Source organism: Argiope bruennichi, chromosome 1 (genome assembly GCF_947563725.1).
Source record: "Argiope bruennichi chromosome 1, qqArgBrue1.1, whole genome shotgun sequence".
In the NCBI taxonomy this organism is placed as follows: Eukaryota; Metazoa; Arthropoda; class Arachnida; order Araneae; family Araneidae; genus Argiope; species Argiope bruennichi.
In genome coordinates, this window is record NC_079151.1 from 83,902,877 (window position 1) to 83,924,188 (window position 21,312).

At 29.0% G+C, this 21,312-nt stretch overlaps 1 protein-coding gene across 1 annotated transcript in view; it reads left to right on the forward strand.

Annotated features, from left to right (window-relative positions):
* LOC129964866 (nonsense-mediated mRNA decay factor SMG7-like) overlaps positions 1-20,951 on the forward strand; it is a 42,720-nt gene extending 21,769 nt beyond the window's left edge. The window contains exons 14-24 of the mRNA XM_056079137.1: positions 4,793-4,906; positions 5,075-5,238; positions 5,329-5,555; positions 9,122-9,199; positions 10,805-10,921; positions 11,092-11,166; positions 11,274-11,332; positions 13,294-13,843; positions 15,324-15,498; positions 16,374-16,420; positions 18,502-20,951. Of these exons, the coding sequence (XP_055935112.1) occupies positions 4,793-4,906; positions 5,075-5,238; positions 5,329-5,555; positions 9,122-9,199; positions 10,805-10,921; positions 11,092-11,166; positions 11,274-11,332; positions 13,294-13,843; positions 15,324-15,498; positions 16,374-16,420; positions 18,502-18,585 (1,690 nt within the window). The 3' untranslated portion in view covers positions 18,586-20,951. The remainder of the gene's footprint in view (positions 1-4,792; positions 4,907-5,074; positions 5,239-5,328; positions 5,556-9,121; positions 9,200-10,804; positions 10,922-11,091; positions 11,167-11,273; positions 11,333-13,293; positions 13,844-15,323; positions 15,499-16,373; positions 16,421-18,501) is intronic.
* The last annotated feature ends 361 nt before the right edge of the window (positions 20,952-21,312 follow it).

A 21,312-nucleotide genomic window follows, 5' to 3' on the forward strand; every position in this document is an offset into this window, starting at 1 on the left:
GTATTTTCCCACTAGTCGCTCTGTAGCTTTAAAGTGGACCTAATCTAATAAACCATTTGTGTTTTGTTTTTATAATGATGCCCATGCAAGTTTTATGTATATATCTGTATAATGATTTTCTCTTTGAAGAACATTTTTGGAGATTCTGATTTAAATCTGAATTCAAAATATTTTGTTACCCAGTTTGATAATATGAACTTGTTCAATCTCAATCCTAAATTAATTTTCGTTTGTAATTTTAACGTAACCAAATTATGACATTGTTCTTTTTAAAAATTATTCAGTTTTGAATCCTTTTAATATTATTTTTGATTTAAGGAATAATCAACAGTTTCAAATTTTTGGCATACTATATAATTCTGCCTTGTGTTATCAGCAAGATTCAGAGCAGTATCAAAAATTCATTTAATCAAGATATATAATTTTGTAAAAGCATATAATTTAGCTCTTAATTATGGTGAAATAATTATCATTTGAAATGAGTGGGGAAACATAACTTAAAACTAGGCAGAGTTTATTTATATGAATAACTAAAATCTAAGTTCTCATTAGCCTTTCTTTCTTTTTGACTAATTATTTTCTTATATTTTGTTATCATATGATGCAATTTTTTAAAGTAATTCAAAATATCATGAATGTATAAAAATTAATGATTTGTTGAAAACAGGGCATATTTTGTTTCATAGTATTTTTTCTCTTTTCACAAACAAATTTATCTTCACAACTTCGTCTACAGCCTCCCCCCCCCAAAAAAAAAATTTATTGTGCGATATTTCGATTATTTATGAATGTGTGAGAGTAATTGACCCAAAAAAATGCGTTTTGTGAATATTCTTTTGCATGATAATTTAAATTTTGAGGTTTAAGGAAAGTTTTGTAACAGTAAGTCTATCACTCATAAAGAGCCAAATTTTATGAAGTTAAGAATTGTTGATTTTCTTATTATTTAAAAGGTTGCAATTTAATATAAATATTATGATAGTTAATAGTTTTTTTTTAACTAAATGTTCTAATATTTAAAAATCAGACATTATAAAAATATATGAAATATTTAGCATTTTTTCCCCCATCATTTTCATTACTGTGTAATTTCTTTATATTAAAAGTCAGAATTATCTTTAAACAATACTAAAAAATTCTATTTGTTACATTTCGTTGAAGAAATGTTTTATCATGTTACATTTCAATATTAATATTAAAATTCAATTCAAATCACAATTCTTCAGATTTTGAAACGCCTGGTTGTAAGAGAAATTAAACAAAATATAATTATGCACTAGTTTTTTTCATATAGGCTTCTAGGTCAACAATGGGAACTTAATCTAGTTTTAAGGAAATTATGTTGTTGATTAACAAAGCCGATTGTTTTTGTTTCATAAATTGATTATTGATTTTTATATATTCTGTTGTAGTGGATCGGAATTGGCTAGAATTTTCATTACAAGCTACATAGACTTAAATATTGTTACAAACCTGTAAAGTTGCCGGTTAGTTGAATCACTGGAAAGACCGTTTTACGATCAGAATTGTGTGTGCTGATCGGGTACCGCGGCAGTGATCTTAGAGTCTGGCGACAAACTTGAAAACCATTTGATGACAAAATAAAAATTACTGGAAACTTCTAGAATTTTATCGATCCATCCATTAGGAACTGAGATACGCCTGATTGGTCCGAGAACCTTCTCAGCCCTCCCCCTTGGAACTATAAAAGGCCGGCAGTCTCTAGCTGCAATGAATCGGAACCAGAGTTGGAGTCGTCGAGAGGATGTGGAAGGCACGGCGGAATAGTCCGACGAAGTGCAGTGTTGTGTGGAGCCCAAGCGGTGTGCCGAGTCCTGGTGTTTATTGTGGAAGCAGCATCGAGTCTTCTAAGGAGTAGCCGGTCATATCCAGTGTCACAACTCTGGTGTGTTGGCAGCTGGATACATTTAAAACGAAGCGACAGTGGAGAACTACAGCCGTTTGGAGACACTGTAGAGTGAAACTCGAAGATTTCCTCTCCTATTGAATTTTGTCTGGCCGCTTTGAGTGCTGTGGCTGTTATTACTACCGATTACGACTTGTGGGCTATTGTTTGTTGTAGTGTGCTGCTGTGTTCCTGTCTTTGTCTCGGCTGTGTATATTTGTAGTCTGTATATATTTGTCGTCTTCTACTAAAAGACTTTATTTCTGCATCGATCATCAAATCTTAAAAGAATGCCGACGGAGGTAGTAAAATCCGATGCAATTTGGTGTCAGAAGTGGGATTTGATTGGTCGACAATCATTACCAGAACCAGAAGATTCTGGAAAACTTAACTAGCCAGTTCATCAGCGAAATGAAAAATGCTATACAAAAAAAATAGATGCCAGACTAGAAGAAATGAATGCCAGACAAGTAGAAATGAAAGCCATACAGAGTGAATTAAAGGAATACCTTTCGTCGATGAAAGAAGCTTTAGAAGAGAAAATTAATAAAATCGAAGACGTGCAAGATATCACAGAAGAAATGGAAGGAAACGGCGAGAGCCAAGTGGGAGAAGAAAAGGCCGAAGATGGAATGGAAACCGGTGGCACTGAAAAGGAATTTAGCCATCCGGTGAATGAACCGAAGTTCAATAAGGAGAGGCACGAACTGAGAGATTGTCAAATTACTGCAGAGCTGAAACAGTCTTCTCCGAATGAGTCCCCTGAAATGGAGTTGAAAGTGCAGACTCTTGGGGATGGAGAAGATGAACTCTGTTTGGACGGGTCTGTTAGTGGCGACCCGTGCTCGATGCCTATGGATGCAGGAGTTGATGCGATCCTGTTTGGATTGAATTCGTCTCAGAGATTAAAGAGACAACCTCTTTGCAAGCCTCTTGGTAGCTCCCTGCAGAGTGCTGCGAATGAAGACTATGTGGCTGGAAGCGGTGATCTCTGTACTCTCCACCTCGATTTCTTTCAAGAATTCGACTTCGCTGTGCTAAAGAGTGTGATTTGCGAAGGAGTGTGATGCGAATAGGAGCCGAGGAATCCCCTGTGTATCCGGACAAGTTACGTCGTCGCAGAGGAACCCTTCCAACGAAGGCTGATGAGCTCTTTAGAAGATCCTATGTTGAGATCTGCGGAGAGTTCTCGAATGTCGAGAATGAACCGGGAATAGGTGGAAACATTCCTGTGAAAGCTTTGACGACGAAGGCGAATCCCTGGCTTTCAAGTGGACTCCGGAAGGCATTGTTGAACCATTCTGATATTAGTTTGGTTCGATGGTGGAAGTTCGAAGTGACCATTGACCAGCCTGGCAAGAATTCATTCCGGAGAATTCCGTTGCGATGCGATGTTTGACTCCGTGGGACATCTTGCATTTTTAGGACAGAAATCAAGTTTGGATGTACAATCCGAAGCGACGAAAAGATATAGGACAAAAGCAATGAGAAGGTTCAGACCAATCTTTAGCTATCGCCAAATTAATGGACGATGTCATCATCGAAAGTCGCCCAACGCCGGATCAAAAATTGTTCACATCGATCGGTGGCCTAAGCCAGCTGTTGGATTGTAATGGGACTGCCGGGACGTCAGCCCTTGAAGAGGGGAGCAATGTTACAAATCTGTAAACTTGCATCCCAGCATAGGTAGTTGAATCACTGGAAAGACCGTTTTACGATCAACCCTGTGGGTGCTGATCGGGTGCCGCATCAGTGATCTTAGAGCCTGTCAGCCATTTGGCGACAAAATAGAAATTACTGGAAATTTCTAGAATTTTATCGGTACTTCTAATAGGAACTGAATGGTCAGAGAACCTTCTCAGCCCACCTACGCGGAACTATAAAAGGCCGGCAGTCTCTAGCTGCAATGAATCGGAACCAGAGTTGGAGACCCTCGTCGTCGAGAGGATAACGAAGCAACGGCGGAATAGTTCGACGAAGTGTCCAACGTTGTGTGGAGCCCAAGCAGTTGCTGAACTAACCGGTATGCCGAGTCCTGGCATTTATTATGGAAGCAGCATCGAGTCCTCTGAGGAGTAGCCAGTCATATAGTAGTGCGTTGGCAGCTGGATACAGCTAAAGCGAGGAGACTGGAAAATTACAGCCGTTTGGAGAAACCGTAGAGTGAAACTGCGAAAATTCCCTCTCCCGCTGAATTCTGTCTGGCCGCTTTATGTGCTGTGGTTGTTATTATTACCGATAACGACTTGTGGGCTACTGTTTGTTGTAGTGTGCTACTGTGTTCCTATCTTTGTCTCGCAGTGTATATTTGTAGTCTGTATGTATTTGTCGTCTTTGTACTCATGTCCTTTGTGTTGTTAAAAGTCGTCGTTGTCTTTTACTAAAAGACTCTTTATTTCTGCATTGACCATAAAATCTTAAAAGAACCCTGGCGGAGGTAGTAAAATCCATAGCAATACTGTGTACAATAATGAACCAGAAATACATAAAATGCTAGTTGATTCTTTTTTGTCTTTGTATCATTATTCATAAAAATTTATTAATACTTTGTAAATTAGATTATATCAATTTGTGCTATGCTGGCCATTCACTATCCCTTCACTGTGCCAAAATCAAATATCCCTTTATCAAGATCGCTCAAGAGTGCTGTCCAAACCTCCCATTACCATATTTTTTGACCAACAGCATTTATCCAAAATTGCATAGAGAGATAGACACTGAAAAAGATTGAATATTCATTTTGTTTATTATTATTGTTTTGTGTCATGCCAATTCTAAGCCGTTTTTGCATTCATGTTTGGTTTTCTATGAAGTGATTATAAATGATTTGTAATATAGATTTAATTGTGTGTTTTTTTTAAATTTTTTTTTTAATTGATTTTGCAGGAGACTAAAATTTAGTTTGAATGCAGCTACTCCTAGTGATGAGGAATCTACTTGGTTAAGATCTATTCGACTTTGTAAACTAGGTGAATGTTTAGCTGGTGTTACAATGGAAGGGTATGTAACATTCTTTACTTTGAGAAGTCCCCCCCCCCTTTTCTTTTTGACGCAATATTTGCGTCTCCTTAACAAATTCTTAATAAATCTTCGTCTTTTTTTTTTTTTTTTTTTTTTCCAAATTTTCCCTTTTGAAAAGAATTTAACTGTAGTTTTTTGTATATCTAGTTTGAATTTATTATCTCTAAGTCAATCTGATGGCAAAAGAATTTTCAAAGCTATTCATCAAACTGAATCTCTTTCTGAAGAAGTATTGCAGCAAATTCAAGAACTGACTGTGAATCCTAGCCCTGTAACATCCTTAAATGACACACCAGTGTTGGTTAATGGAAGTAAGTCCCCTGTAATTTTATTAATGTTTTGTCATTTTAGGGAATAATTTATTACATTCTGTTTTATTTTTACCTGCATGGTTTCTGTAGATACTACCAATGAAATTTCAAACACATCTTTGCGTTCAAAGCCTGGCCATGGAGAAGGTATGCCACAACAAGAGGTCCGTTTCAAACTGGATGATACACAACAACGCAGGGAAAAATCAGACTCAGATAGAGAACTACAAAATGAGAAATTAGAACGTCGTAACAAAGATAATTCATCTAATACTGGTCGGGAAAGACGCAGTGGGAGGCAAAATGTTGCAATGCAGGTAATTATTCTTTTTGTCTTCTGCATGTATTATCATCATATGAACTTTTTGATTTTAGAAGATTCTTTATGGTTTAGATTAAGCTCTTGAAATTTAATGGTACTCTTAACTTACAGTTCCTATAAAAAAATTTCTTTTTAAAAGTATGTGATTACTTTTGAATATATGAATGTTAAAAAGGAATTTCCTTGGGGTGTGCATCTTATTTGCAGAAACGTTTGTACAGTCTGACTTAAAGAATTGATTCAATAATAGAGTATTGAAAGGGGGAATTAAATTAATCATTATCTTATTTCGTTGGTAAGTTTAAGAAAGAGATAATATAGTTTGATACCACTATTTGATTCAACAAAATTATGAAATGTTTAGTAATAGACTATTGAAGTAAAAGTTATTATATCTGATTATTTCAAAAAAAATTAAGAAAATGTTTATGTTAAATGCAAGGGAATCTTAGGGAATTAGACCTTACTATCAACCTTTCCACTTGATTTTTCCAAGGAGCAACTTCTGAAGACAAATTTCATCCATAATTGTAATGCTCAAAAGCAAATGCCGAGAATTATTAGAAGCAACAGAAAAATACTGTTGGTCAAAAAATGAACTTAGGCATTAACTAATTGGACAGCACAATAAAAATGGATACAGTATTCTTTATAAAATAAGAGTTCCATTGCAAAAATTTTAGTTCGCTAAACCTATCCATCTTGGGAATTTTACAAACTCCATTTCTGAAGCATGTTTGAATTTCTGCGTCAGTGTCACAGCTTGCCGACAATATTAAAGCCAACTATCACCTATACAACTTGCCAAGCATTTGTCTTTGGAAATAAATGTATTGAGCTATTAACCCCTATTTTCAAAAATAAGAAATAATTGCAAAAAAAAAAAAAGAAAGAAAGAAAGAATGAATGAAGGAATGTATTTGTGACAGGATAAAAAGTTTCTACATACTGGTATTTTATTGATGGCAGGGGTGTTTGTGCTCCGGGGAAACCCCGGAATTCCGGGGATTTTGAACTTCGATACCCGGAAATTCCGGGGATCGTCGTTCAAAAGGAAGCAGGAATAATAATGAATTATTTATTTTGATCTGGGTAATTTTGTTTGCTTTGAAAGCAGAAAACGCAAGGTCAGCGTGTGTGGTGAAAACTTTTCCTTTCTTTCTCCAAAGGCAGTGATAATGCGTGAAAAGGGAGAAAAAACTTCTTTTTTGTTCTTTCCTTATTGCGAGTTATGACTCATTCCCCGTTTCTCGGACATTCTCTTCTGGATTCTTTTCGGCAAGTAGGCGCGGCAGAAAAAAAAGGGAGAGACTTCGTTCGACCAGATGTGCGATCACGTGACTCTGGGTTCAAAGGTCTTATCTCTCCTGGCGTGGCGCCAATAAGTAGAGAAGGGGGATTTTTCGCCGTATTAGCTATTTGTCATTGATCGCTTCGCAACTTTTTTTTCTCCGCTGTGTAAAATTTTCGTTTCATTTATTGATGGACGTGTAAATTTTTCGTTTCGCTTATTGAAATATTTTTTTATTTATGTACGCAAGAGAATTTCACTTTGAAATTTCAGCATATGAAACAGAAATTACCCCTTAAAAATTCATATCTAATTAGTTTTACAGCATTAGATCCAGAGCTAAGAGGTAAAACCAGTACAATATTAGCTTTTGAAAAATTATCATCTTCTATGTCCCATATTTTTAGTGATAATGAAAAGTCAAAAGTAGAAGCTGAAATAAGGTTATACTAGAGTGATATTGATATCACCAAAGAAATGCTCTACACATCTGATGAAAGTGGAAATCAAGTCAAGTGTACAATTGATAAATATTGGCCTAAAGTTTTTAATTTAAAAGATGATTTCACAAATGATTATAAGTATCCTACATTGGCTAAATTGGTCAAAGCCTGCCTTAGCTGCTTCCATGGCCCATTAGTGGAAAGTGGATTCAACTTAATGGATACACTTGTCACTGACTATAGAACCTCTCTTAAGATTGATTCCCTAGATGCAGTGCAGACTATTAAATATGATTTAATGGCTTCTAAAGAAACCTCATGTGAAAAATATGGCTCAAAAAATCCAATGACTGATCCAATTCCCAAAGATCTCTTACTGAATATGAACAGAAGTTGGAAAACATATCAAGAGGACTTAAAAACATGTATTTCAGATGAGTCATCTATAAAAGTCTCTGAAAAACCTTTTACATTAGCAGAAAAGCAAACTGCTTCTACCTCTGCATGTGCAGTTCTCGAGGAAATTTCTTCAACTGTAAATGAGGAAAATAAAAGTCAATCTTCCTGCAATTATGAAGTTCACCACAAAAGAAAGACAAGCCCACAAACATCCAAAAATAAAAAAAGCAGCAGAAATTAGATAATTTTTTTTAAAGAATTAATTCAGGTAATTTAAAATATTTGCATAAAATGTAGTAGTTTATATGTTTGAAAATTTATGGTTATTAATTTTGCAAAAAAAGTAATTCATTGAACTTTTATAATTAGGTCATTCAATATTTCATAATTATAATTTTTCATTTCTCCCCCCCCCCTTCTCGAAACTCCAAAATACCGGTAGTAAGTCCGTAAAAGTTTCAGGGGATTTTTTGGGGTCCCACAAACACCCCTGTTGATGTAAATTACCATTCCAAGAAGATTAAATCTATTTCTTAAAAAATGTTGCAAGATTTGTAATGAATGAATATTTTTTTTTCTTGCTCCTGAATGTATAATGTGTCCATGTTTATTCTAAAAAATTTCATTTCATATATAACATATTTAGGATTTTATATTGCATTAACATTTTGTACCAAGTTTTCCCTTCATTTTAATTATTTCCTTATAATTGCTGATACTGTTGAAACTGCTCCATTGTTGCTTCAGTTATATTTTTTGTATTGATGGAAAGAAAATTATTTGAAGTTAATAAGTAATTCACTTTTGCTATCAGTCAATCATCATTTTTTTCTTCTTTTTCTTTCTTTTTGTAAGACTATTCTTGTTTTCAACATTCTCCCCAGAAATATCTAGTTGTGTTTCATTTTAGTTTGTATTGCTTAATTTGATTTCAATTCCATGTATTTTAGTTGGGGTTTTTTTGGGGGGGGGTAGATATTTATATTTCTTATGATAAATTCAATATTAATATTGTACGTGTTTGTATTTTATTGTAATTATTTCTAATTATTGTATTTAGTTAAAACAATTCTGTAAACTTTAAAATCAGTAAGCAGTGGTTAATAGAATTTTGTTAGAATATTATAAGAAATAATTAATTATTTTTTGCATTGAGCTTATTTAATAAAGCATTATTTTGCACTCAGGACTTTTATATGTCCTGGAGTACTTCATTCTTATTGAGTACTCATAATTCTTCCTTTTTATAAATAACAAAATTTTGTTGAATGTATTTTTAGTAGTTTAAACATAACTAATACTGTAGAATTTTTCTTATCTCATGCCTTCTGTCAATATAAATCCAAAAATAATGAATTAAAATTGTGAAGAAAGCTTTGCTTAATATTGTGGCTAGGTTAATCGATAAAAAAAAATATTTAAATGCAGGCTATTCTTCAACAACGAGCTGCACAAATGACAACTGGCCATGGAAGAGGACAGGAGAACTCCAAAGAAAATAATTCTGTAAATATATTGTCTTTTTGCTTATCTAATAACATTATATTTATATATATATGTGCTCAAATATTGATAATTTGAAATTTAAACAAAGTTTGAAAGTGGTTCTGTTTATCATTTTTTAAGTTCTGCAATAACTTTCTCTGGAAAGATATCAGTTCGAATCTTGTTATTATAAAAATAATAATAATTTATCTGTATCATTAGGATAATTCGCATCTTTTAATTAAATTTTCATTCCACTTTTAGTCTAAAATACCTTTTATTGTTTTAATTACTAATGCATTCCTTGCATATTGAATGGTTCTTCATTTTTGCTTGCTTGCTTTCCCCCCCCCCCCCATTTGATTGAAACTGAACTTCATATTTATTTTAATACATTTTTAGATAAATAATAAAAGTGATGAAAATTACACTAATTAGTTTATTTTTTATTCTGATTAAAATATCACTAAATCCATGTAAGTAAAAAAAAATGTAATTAATGGCAAGTTCTTATTTTCTAAAGGACTCAAATTTTTAAAAACTTAACATTTTGATTTAATAGTTAACCTTTATTGAATTTAACTTCACAGCTAACCGCAAATTTTGTATTATTTCACTCTTTAGCAAAATATTCAATTTAAACTCTTTTGTAGAATGCGTTATTATGCAATACATTCTAAATAAAATACTGCATTTTTTAAAATACATTTTATGATGCTTTGTACATGACACTGTATATTAAATATAATTGTTTAAATTTATTATTAATTATTTGAATGTCAGCATTGTTAAAAAAATTTTATTTGAAATTATTTTACTGTCTTTAAATCACTATAATTGTGCTATTTTGTTATTTAATTATTAATCATTTTGTTTTGCAGTTTTGAAATCCTTTTAATTACTACATCTTTATTTATTACACTACATTTTTTTTTTTTAATTAGTGGCTAAGATTAGGATTATCTGTATGATTTTATTGAAATGCTCAGAAAATTTTACTGGCTTTTAAAGTGCTCACCTAATGAGTGTCTTCTAGGATGATTACAAAAAAGCAGAATTGTGTTTGAATGTCATTCATTTGTTTTGGAGAGTTACAGTTTTAATTTTGAAGATTGCTACATTAAGCATGTTTTCATATGAGGGAAGGAGATTATATTGTATAGTGGTCTATATTTTTTAGATGTTGTAACAAAGGGAGGGTTATGTAAAATAACTTTAATATTTTTTTCATATTAGTTGAGTTTATAGTATGAAACTAAATATTTTATTTCTGTGGGCAGTTTTTTAAATTGACAGTTTAATTAATTGTAAGTATTTAAGGTCTTGTAATATTTATTAATTTTTTTAAAAGCATAATGATTTTTTTAAATATAAATTATTAAACAATTTAGTTGTTGTTCAAAGTGAAAGATAATTCAAAATAAATTATTAAGCCATACTTATGGTTATTACAATTTAAAAATAATTTTCTAAAAATATAAATTGAAGAAAATGAGGCTTTTTATCATTGATTTATTTTTAATTACAAGAATCATTTGTGTATAAATACTTTGCAAATTAATCAACCTAACTAAATTCAGTTACATAAATATATTCAGAAGTATATTATGATACTTTTTTGCATAGTCTGTACACCAGGAGTCTGTTTCAAGACAGAATGTTCGACCTCAAAATCATGTCGATAATTCCCATCTCATTCGTCCTGCACTTGAAAACTGCATGGGACCTCAAGTGGTAAAAGAGGTTTGTAGTATTTTTTTTAACTATTTATTAATATAAAATTATTTTTATGTTCTTAAAAAAATATGGTGACAATATATTATTATAGTTATTAAATTTATGAATTATTTATTTATATATAATCCTATTGGAAATATTAATTTATTTGCTTTTTTATTTATAAATTAATTTAGGCAAATCTGAATAGACCAATACATCATGTAACACAAGATCAGTTTAACCAGTTCCAACAGCAAGCCATCTCTGTGGTATGAGATAGATTTTTTTATTTAGGCTTTGTCATATTTTATTTACTAAATGATTGATTTTATTAGTTGATCATATTGGAATTAAAATATTCCTTTTTTTTCCATAGAATAATGTGCAGCCTTGTGAAAGGAATGAAGCTTGGATCCAACAGTTCAATATTCATCAGTAAGTATTCTTGATTTCAACATACACACACATAAATTCAATTTATCTAATAGTGAATATTTCTCAATTGGTTAAAGTTGTAATAATTATAAAGAATAATTGATGCTTAAAATACTGGCATTAGAAAAATTATATGTATGTCATGTGCAAATAAAATTTCATGTATTTACTTTTGTTTTATACTTTATGAAAAACCAACTTACGAAAGAAGAAACTTTTCAGAATCCTAAGGGGTTTTTTTTTTTTTACTAATAATTTTTTTTCTATAACATTAAAGCAAAAGTTTGGCATAAAGAATGTTTTTCTAGTTTTGTAGTAAATGGTCATTTTTTCTCAACTGAATCACAGCTTTGTTTATAGAAAATAGATACTGTTTAATAACATTTCAGGTTATTCCAAATACATAATCTCAGATTTTTTTATGGGGGGATGATATGTTGAAAAATTTTATGTGCTCATCATACAAACCTACTTTGTTTATAATTTTTGTCATTACTTTTCATTTTATGATTTTTGTCATTACTTTTCATTCATAGATAAAAACCTGTCAAAATTGAATCAACTTTTAAATTGGCTAAAATGCATAATTGCACTTGTAAATAAGTTAATGGTTTTGCTTGATAGATCTTTTGATCTTTGTAAATAAATAAATAAATTGTAACTCTAAACTTTTGTTTTTGTTTATGTCAAATTTTTATTATTTGCTATATATATATATATATATATATATATATAATTTCTGAATTTGAAAAGAAAAAGGCATTAAATATTTTTGTATTTTTTTGATGTTTTCTGATTCAGTAATTATGTTTTTTTCCAAACCTTATATATAATTACTGAATTTGAAAAGAAAAAGGCATTAAATATTTTTGTATTTTTTTTGGTGTTTTCTGATTCAGTAATTATGTTTTTTCCAATTCTTAATGCATATTCCAATTCAATTTTGTTTAAAATTTATAATATTTTTTTTAAAACATTGTACATTAAAATATACTCTTCATTGACTGTAATTTATTATTTTGAATTATACCTTATTATGGCCAAGCATTCTTTAAAAAAATTAAAATCTTTATGAAAATGTCATTTAACAATCATCCTAATTTACAGATGTTGATAGGAATGTACTTTATCAGCAAATTATTTCATTTTGTATTGTGCAATTATCATGATTTCTTCTTTTCTCCAATTTATTTCTCAGATTGCTTTCTTCATTACGTCACTCACTTATCCTTTTATGCCATTGTATTGTGTGTTGGTATATTGATAATTTATGAATATTTTAATGAATTTTAATTTATGAATATTTTTAAACAAAGATATAGATTTATCATTTAGTTCAAGACCTTATCATGTAGTTCAGATATCCATCAAATGGATTTGATTAATCTATATAGAAAGTATTAAAAAGAAAAATTTTTAGAAATGAGATTAATATTAATGAGTTTCAGAAATATGTTCATTCTTAGTTTTTAATATGTTATAGGTTCAATTATTTCTTAAATTTGCCAACAACATATTAAAAGCAAAAATTAGTTTTAAAATTTTCAGAGTTCAAAACAAATTTAACAATTTTTGGATCCATCAGTTCATTAATGAAAACTTCTTCAATATATATACAATGTTAAGATAATGAGTAGTTAAGAGGATTTCATTTACTTAATACAGTTCATTTGTATAGTTGAGTAACTTGTATTCTTTGTCAGTGTTTATGAAATTATATTTATTAAATCTACTAAAATCAGGCCACATCAGTTCCTTTTTTTATATAAATAATTACTTATGTTGTTCACATCATACTGCTTATATATATGTTCTTTTTGTAATAGATTTTTGTTTAGATATTTGTTATAATTTCTTTTTTATGCTACATGTGAATATTAACTTCTTATTTTAAAATAAAATATGCATGTATTGTATTTCTTAAAATGTAACACTCTTTCTCTCTCTCTCTTTATTTTTAGACCTGGGATTGGTCCACTGAATCAAGTTCCTCGTGATAACAATCCTGTTGCTAATTATGTTCAAAATTCCCTGTCTCGAGTTGTTCGAACCTCTGCTCCAAATTTTAATTTCCAACAGCAGCAGCCACTGCCACCACCACCTCAACAACAAACACAACCAAATCAAATGATTGCCAAACAAGTTACTCCAACCACTTATATTAATCCACCAAATATGTTATGGAATTATATGGGTTTTGTAGCACCTTATCAACAGGCATGTGCAGGTAATCCTACTCCACCAGGTACTCAGATCATTATGCAGCAAGGGACAAACCAGACACCCCGACAACAACCTAGTTTCTACATGATGAATGGGACTCAGCAGGAACTGACTCCTATTGATGCTACTTATGCATATAGAAATGCACCAAATGGTTCTACTATTCTACAGCAACAAGCACCTGAATTAATCAGAGATCAAGTTCAAGAACACTTAGCCAACCAAGCTAGGTTGTGGCAGCAAGAAAATGGTCGAAATGATATTGCTACTAATCATCTAATGAATCAGGTTAATAATGTTGGTTGATTAATTTATAAGAGTATCTGACTTTTTTCTAAATATTTGCATTTTTTTTATCTGTTTTAACTCAAGCATACAGTTGTTGTTGTTTTAACAAAGGAAAAATAGGTCTTATTTATTATATCTGAAAAATTTGGTAATTAAGTATTTGATAATTGTCAACACAAACATACGTTTACATATGTTTAAAAGGGGAAAAAAAAAATTTGCTAAAATGAATATTTTAATTTTTTAATATATATATATATATATATATCTTGTCCAATGATGTTTTATATAAAATGTTCCATTATGATAGAAAACCCTAATTAAATCAAAATGGCTAAAATATCTTATGCTAAGTATTTTAAAATTTTTATAATTGTAAACAGTTATATATTTTAGATCGTAATTATTCTTCATAAAAAGTTTATATCTATCTTATATTTTATATTTCATATTAAGGATTTTATATGACATTTTTTTCTGATATAATTAGTTATGTTGATCTAGAAATATAAAGTTTTTGCAGAAGTAAACCTGATTGTTTCATTTTTTTGGTGAATTAAAATAAAAGTATTTATTTGTGAGTGGTTATAACAATTTAAGAATGGATAAATTTATTTTAATTTTGTAGAAGAATTTAGTTTATCTCTATACTGTACAGTTCAGAATTGTGTTCCTTTTATTTTCGTATCATAATATAATGTAATAAGGGTTCTGCAGAAGATTTTTTTAAAACTTTTGTTCCATTGCTCCTCCTAAAAAATATGAATATTACTTAAGTATGCTGTCCAATATAAGATTTTAAGAAAAAGCACTCATGAATCATCATATAATAAATAAAAAACTTTTCTAATACTGGATTATAATATAGGGACAGTAAATTAAGCATATGTTTTATAATTTACATTAAAATTTTCTTCCTGTTTGCTTCGTAAAAATTTCTAATGATAGACTTTTTATTCCTTTATAAAGTTCTATTTCAAGACTAATATAAATATGCAGATCAAGATAAAGCAGTTCATTTTGAACTTTGGCATAAGATAAGTAAAACATATAATCTGTATCACATTCACATCTTGGTCACATGAATATCTTTCACAAAATATATTTCAGTATGATTTTGCTTACTCTATGTATTTATTATATATTAGGCAAAATTATACTGAAAGACATTTTGTGTTTAGAAAAATAAAATAATATCAACTATATTCGAAGGTTTAACAAACAGGCAATGATAGTCTTGTCTCCCTATTATTTAATCCCATCTAAAAATGGATTTCTCAGAATTATTTTGATTTATTATTATTTATTTATTTATTGAATTTTAAGCTATAATACAAAGTGACTTAAAAATTAATCTTTTTGATTTCAAGAATGAATTGTTTAGTAGGACATTTAATTATTTTAAACTGAAACAAAGAAAGTATTCTGTATATCTAGTAAAATTTTAGTACATAATCTGACTTTTGAGTTTTTATGCTAGGTTGTTGGTCGTCCTGTTGCGCAGACTTTGCAGAACACGTTATCAGCTCAGCAATTACAAAATGCTGGTGCATCTGTTTCATCTGCTCTTCCTCATGAACTAAGCTCTAATACATATTCTCTTTTTAATTCTTCTTGGCCTTCAGGAATATCTATACCAAGAGCAAACAAAGAAAGTGAGTACTTTTAATCATTTCACTTCTTTGAAATAAATTTAAGTTTCATTTCTTTAAAACAAATTGTAATTTGAAAATATCCTTGGAAGTCTAATTTTAAACTATCTGTGTATTTTATTAATAATCTATAAAAATTTTAAAATTCAGAATTTCTGTAATATTTAACTAATTAGTTTAAATCTTAGAGAGAAACTTGTGGCTTAATATAGTAGAAAGAGGAAAATTGATTGAATAGTAACTTAAATTGATTTTATAAAATAACTATTCTATAATAAAAATTGTATTATATTATATTTACTGGTTCTTTATTAATAATTTTTTTAAACTAGAAAACTAGTTTTTATGATTGTATTAAGTAATTTTTTGTAATATTTAATCTTCCTATTAAACTCGGCTGTCTAAAAGTTAACAATGTAAAGAAAAGTGAGCACTTCATACCTTCTTAGTCCCTTATCTTTCAAATTTTGTCAATTTTCACACTAATCGATTTCAAGTAAGAAATTGCAAAATGTATGGATTTTTTTTTTTTTTTTTTTTTTTGTTAATAATAAAAAAAACTTGTTGCATGGATATTACATTTTGTAATATGGAGAATAAATAACATACACATATTATTTATTCTCTATATTTTCTATTTAAAATAAAGGTTCTATAGGAAAGTTGTTAAATAGGGGATTGTTAAAAGGAGGTTCGCTATATTTAAAAAAAACCTGTGATCACAAAGCTGTAAAACTTTTCCCATACTAAATTTTTATCAATTTCTTCAACAACAACAAAAAATAATCATAAAATTTTTCTATAATGAAATTTATGTCAGACTGATTTTGTTGCATAATCTTTTATCATTTTTGCTGATTAAAATTTCTTTCCTGTAGCTCAGCATAACAACATGGATCCTGTTTTTATGCAATCCAGAATTCAAGTAAGATTTATTATTGCTAGTTGTTTTTGAAACTGTGTTAAACTTTTGCAAATTCCAATTTCCAAGATGTATATTGTAATATTGCCATTTTATGTATCTGTTTTTATTTTATATGCTAATCAAAAGTAGAAAAAAAAAGCAATAAATAAATTTCGTAATGCCTCACTAATTTCCATTTATCAATGTTTCAATTTTGTATCCTAAAATATTATATTTTATGACAATTGAAAAAAATTACTTTAATTAACTAATATTAATAAGTAATATTACTTTTTCATTTTTATTACTTTTTATTGTATCAAGCCATAAAACTTCATAAATTTCATTGATTCTTAGGATTTTTTATTAATTTATAGGATAAAAGGTTTAAAATGTTCATTCTGAGATTTTTTTTTTTAAAAAAAGCTATTAAAAAGCTTTTTTTTTTACTTATACTCTTCTGCACTTATAATAAAGTATAATTAATCTTATATGCTATCTTCTTCCCATAAAATTTAAGAATAATTTTAAGTATGTGATTACAGATATTAAATTTCTATTACCTAGTTGATTTTCATTAATATTTTTGAAGGAGGGGGGTATATTTTTCTTATTTCTAATCAATTCTTTAGCTGTTCTGGTTTGATAAAGTTATGTTTTTTATTCTATAAATTCTTTTCCTTTTTATTTCACACAAATACATTACCAGTAAACTTAATATCATAATCTGTCACATTATTTTTGAATAATTAAACATAGTTATAAATAGTTTTAAAACAGAAATTTAATTTATTTACTCATTAAAACATAGTCACACTGTATTCAAATTAATAATATAATTATAAAAGATTAATTTAAGATGGAGAGAAAAATGTCCTTAATATTTTAACTTTAGATCACATCATTAGATTTGTTAATTAGATATAGATCAAATTTTAATCTTGTAGAATAATTGGAAAATTTTAGTATTGTAGATGGCAAAGCTGCCAAAATTCTGAACTATTTCATGCAAATGATAACAAGCAAAATATTTTCATCGAATTGAACACTTTCCATGTAAGCACATGACTTTCCATGTTTTTGAACACGTATCTTGCCTAGTTGGCAAATCTAGGGGTTCCCCCCCCCCCTCCTCTCTCCCACAATTTCCGTGAAAGTCTCAGAATATGAGTCTACCATGCAAATAAAATTACAGTCTCTAGCTTTCAAGCTTGTTCTTTTTTTTTTTTTTTGGACTGTGACCAGCTTTCAGTGTTTGTTTTATTTTGTTTTATTTTTTTACTGTGATCAGATTCTCTCACCTATAATATGTTAAGTTAAAATCACAATTTTTATACTCAAAGAAAGAAATATCCAAGAAGGAATTTTTATATTTTTCCTGTTTCTTGTGTAATATTAGCCTCATATCTCTTATTTAAAAGGAATTAATTTTTTTCATTTTAAAGAAGAATGTATTTTATTTTCTTAATTTTCAAACTGATGAAATTTTCATCAAATTATTTATTTATTATTTCCTCCAATTATAACAAATCAAAACCTTTATTCACCTACTTTTATTGTTTATTAATTCTTACTATTTCCATTTTCAAATAGATGTTGTCTTCAATGTTGTGTTAATAAAATGTTTATTATTTTCATTATTCTTTCTTGCATTTGTTAGTATTGGCCAGTATAAGAATGTATGCCTTTCCTTATAGATTAGACTTATATATCAAAAATAAATAAAAAAAAAACTTCATAGATTTCAAAATTTAAAAAAATATATATGTATTTCTCGTATGTAAAATAATCTTGTAATAATTTATTATAACTTTATTAACATTACTGGTCATTAATATTAACAATAATTAATATTTGTCATCAGAAAGTGTAATCTACATCTATATTACAATAAATTTAATTGCTGGTAGCTATTTTTTTTAAAGTTTTATAAAAAAAATCTGAAGCAGTGTATATATATGTATATATATGCCAGATTTATTGAAACTCAAGACTTTTTCTTCATTTAATTCTGCATGATCTCGTGATATATTTGCACATATTTTTAATATTGGCATAAATTAAATTTTTTCCTGTATGGTTTTTTTTTTTTTTTTTTACAGTCTTTGTGGTCAGGCCCAGGTCCATCTCCATTAGAGCGACTGCTTGAACAACAGAAGCAAAGGCGTGATGGTGCCACGCAGTGAGGTGGTGCGCAAGTTCATAAAGGAGAGAAAATCTGGAAAAAATACACATTTTACAGTCATTCAATAGTGGCATTCACTGGCTGTCTAATGCCTTCTTTCATCATGAAAGAAATGCTGCATAACATCTCAAAATGCGTCCATTCACAGAAGCAGGTGAAGCTGTGTGAAGTATGACCGTCTTTGCACTGTAATGAGGCACTGCATATACTACGTGCGTCCTTTTTAAGTAAGGTGTGCTTTTCAGGTTGTGCTGAATTTTGCAACTAGTTGTGCATTCATTATTATTACTACTGTTATACTACTCATATTGCAGATTGGTTAAGTTTTATGGTAGCATTGGATCAGAAGTTCCAGCTCTTTCCGTGTATCACAAAAGCTTAGTCTTTAACTATGGAAATGCATTCTGTTGGTTATCCTTTTCTTTGATTTGGAAGAGGTCTCCACACGTATGTATATATGGTTTCTTATAAAATGGAGATCTCTGTAATCTATGCAAAAGCTTTATTTTTAAAGGAATAATGATAAGGCCCTATGCAAATGTCATGTACTGTATGATTACAAATTTAAGATTAGTTCCTGCTGTAGCAGTGGGCTAGTATGAATGTAGGATGTTTTAAGCAGTCTAATTTTATGCTGTTTTTTAAAAGTGCCATTCAACTCACCAAAGGAGGAAATCCTGGAAGTTTCAGTTAATGAATTCTATCATTGCTGTAAGCTTAAGCAATTGTTACAAATTACACATTTTATAGGTACTCACACAAAGCATGAATGTCATGTAGCTTTATTTGTTTGCCTTTTCTTATCCGTGAAATTTTCATAAATTTAAATACTAAATTAGTTATATCTAAATTCATTGGCATTTGGAAACAAAAAAAAAAAAGCACTATTCCATGTAGGAATTAAAAATATGTTCAAATAATAGGTGTAAAAATAAATTTTTATTCCAAAGCAGGTTAGTTTTAATTTCTGAACAGTTTCAATGAAATGGTAACTCTGGCTGGTTTTGGCAAAGCCACCTTCCTTTTTTTTTTCAAATTAAAGATAAAATTCCCTTGCAAATGAAATGTGACATCAGACCATTCCTTTTCTATAATTCCTCAACTGTATATATGAACATACCTGTGAATTTAGCATATCTTAATTCCATATCACATGAATTTTCAAAGCAGAGACTGGACTTTTATGGAAGTAACTGGACTGTTTAATGGAAGTAATTTTATGCAATTTTTGATGCTTTATTTTGTTAGTCAGAGTTAAAATATTTTGCTAGAAGTTTTCATTAAGATTCATCTTTGTTAGAAAAACTTTTTTTCATTGTGCCTAACATAGTCTTTTTATTATAAAACAGATGTTTCTTTTCTCTTTTTTTAAACAATATATCTTGTTTCATTTTCTGAACATTGATGTTCATATGTATTTTCTTTATTATTCATAAAAAATTCTGAACTACCATTTATACCTGAATTCCCTCCCTCCCCCTTTAGTAAAACTACTATTGTGACTCACACTTCTACAATTGCATTGTTGCCTTAGTGATGCATTTTGTATGTATTTTTAAATTTATGTAGAACTCCTAAGAGGAGATATTTTTGTTTAAAAAAAATTCAATCTATAATATGTTGTAGACTGTTATTTTGTCAAATGCAGTTGATTCTCATATATGTATGTCATTTTTTTTTCTTTATATTATCAGACATCAAAATAATATACATCATTTTTAAATTCATTTATTGCTGTCATAATAAAATAATAATTCATCTATTGAAATTTAAGAACTTTTTGTGAAGTAGAACTTTATTTAAGTAATGTGAATTTGTAACATCTCAATTTATTTATTATATATTTTGCAATTTTTCTTGGGATTTATTTTATTCAAACTTTATTCAAATATGCAATGTATTTTTGATAAAAAAAAATTTTTGCATTTGAACTGACTAAAATTTATTATGCTTCAGCAAATAAAATGTTGTGGACTTTTAAATGTACTATTGATTTATGATTTTTAACTATTTGAAACAATAAGGATTTTTCAATTTATAATTTTTGTCAAATTGTGACAAATAAAAATGACTCGATTTTCTTTTCCTGAAATCTATATAGTGAATGTTTAAAATATTTTCATTCTAAATTTTTAATTATATTTTCTCTGAGTTAATTGTAAATTTTAATTAATTATTATAGTTTTATGATTTGTATATTTTACTCTCTTTATTCTGCAGCAAAATTAGTATTGTCTTTGATATATAGTTTAAAATTTTATTTACTGAAATTTGATTAATCTTTAGTTTTACAAACTTCTTTTCATTTCAATTAAAACTCAATCCTGTGTTGATTTTTTTTATTGTATAATTTAAATTTGAACTGCTTCAATTTTATCATGGCTTTCGCTCTCTTTAAATGTTTCCAATGTTTCTTTAGTAAAGAAAAAATTTAGTATTTTGTTTCGGAAAAAAAATAGTTAAAAGAAACGATCTGTTTCAGATATTAATTGCAGTTTGGATTTAGTTTAGTTAGATATTCTAAGCATATTTGATGAATATTTATTACGCAGATATTATGATTATCAAAAAAAGGAGTTTATATTCCATTATATTAAATCTTTTTTGTTTAACAAAAGCAGTTTTGTACTAACAGTATATTTACTTATTTATATATTTCAAACACCTGTTTTTTTCTTTTTTGTTGGTGGAAACCATTTGAATTTGAATTTTTGTTAACTGTAATGTT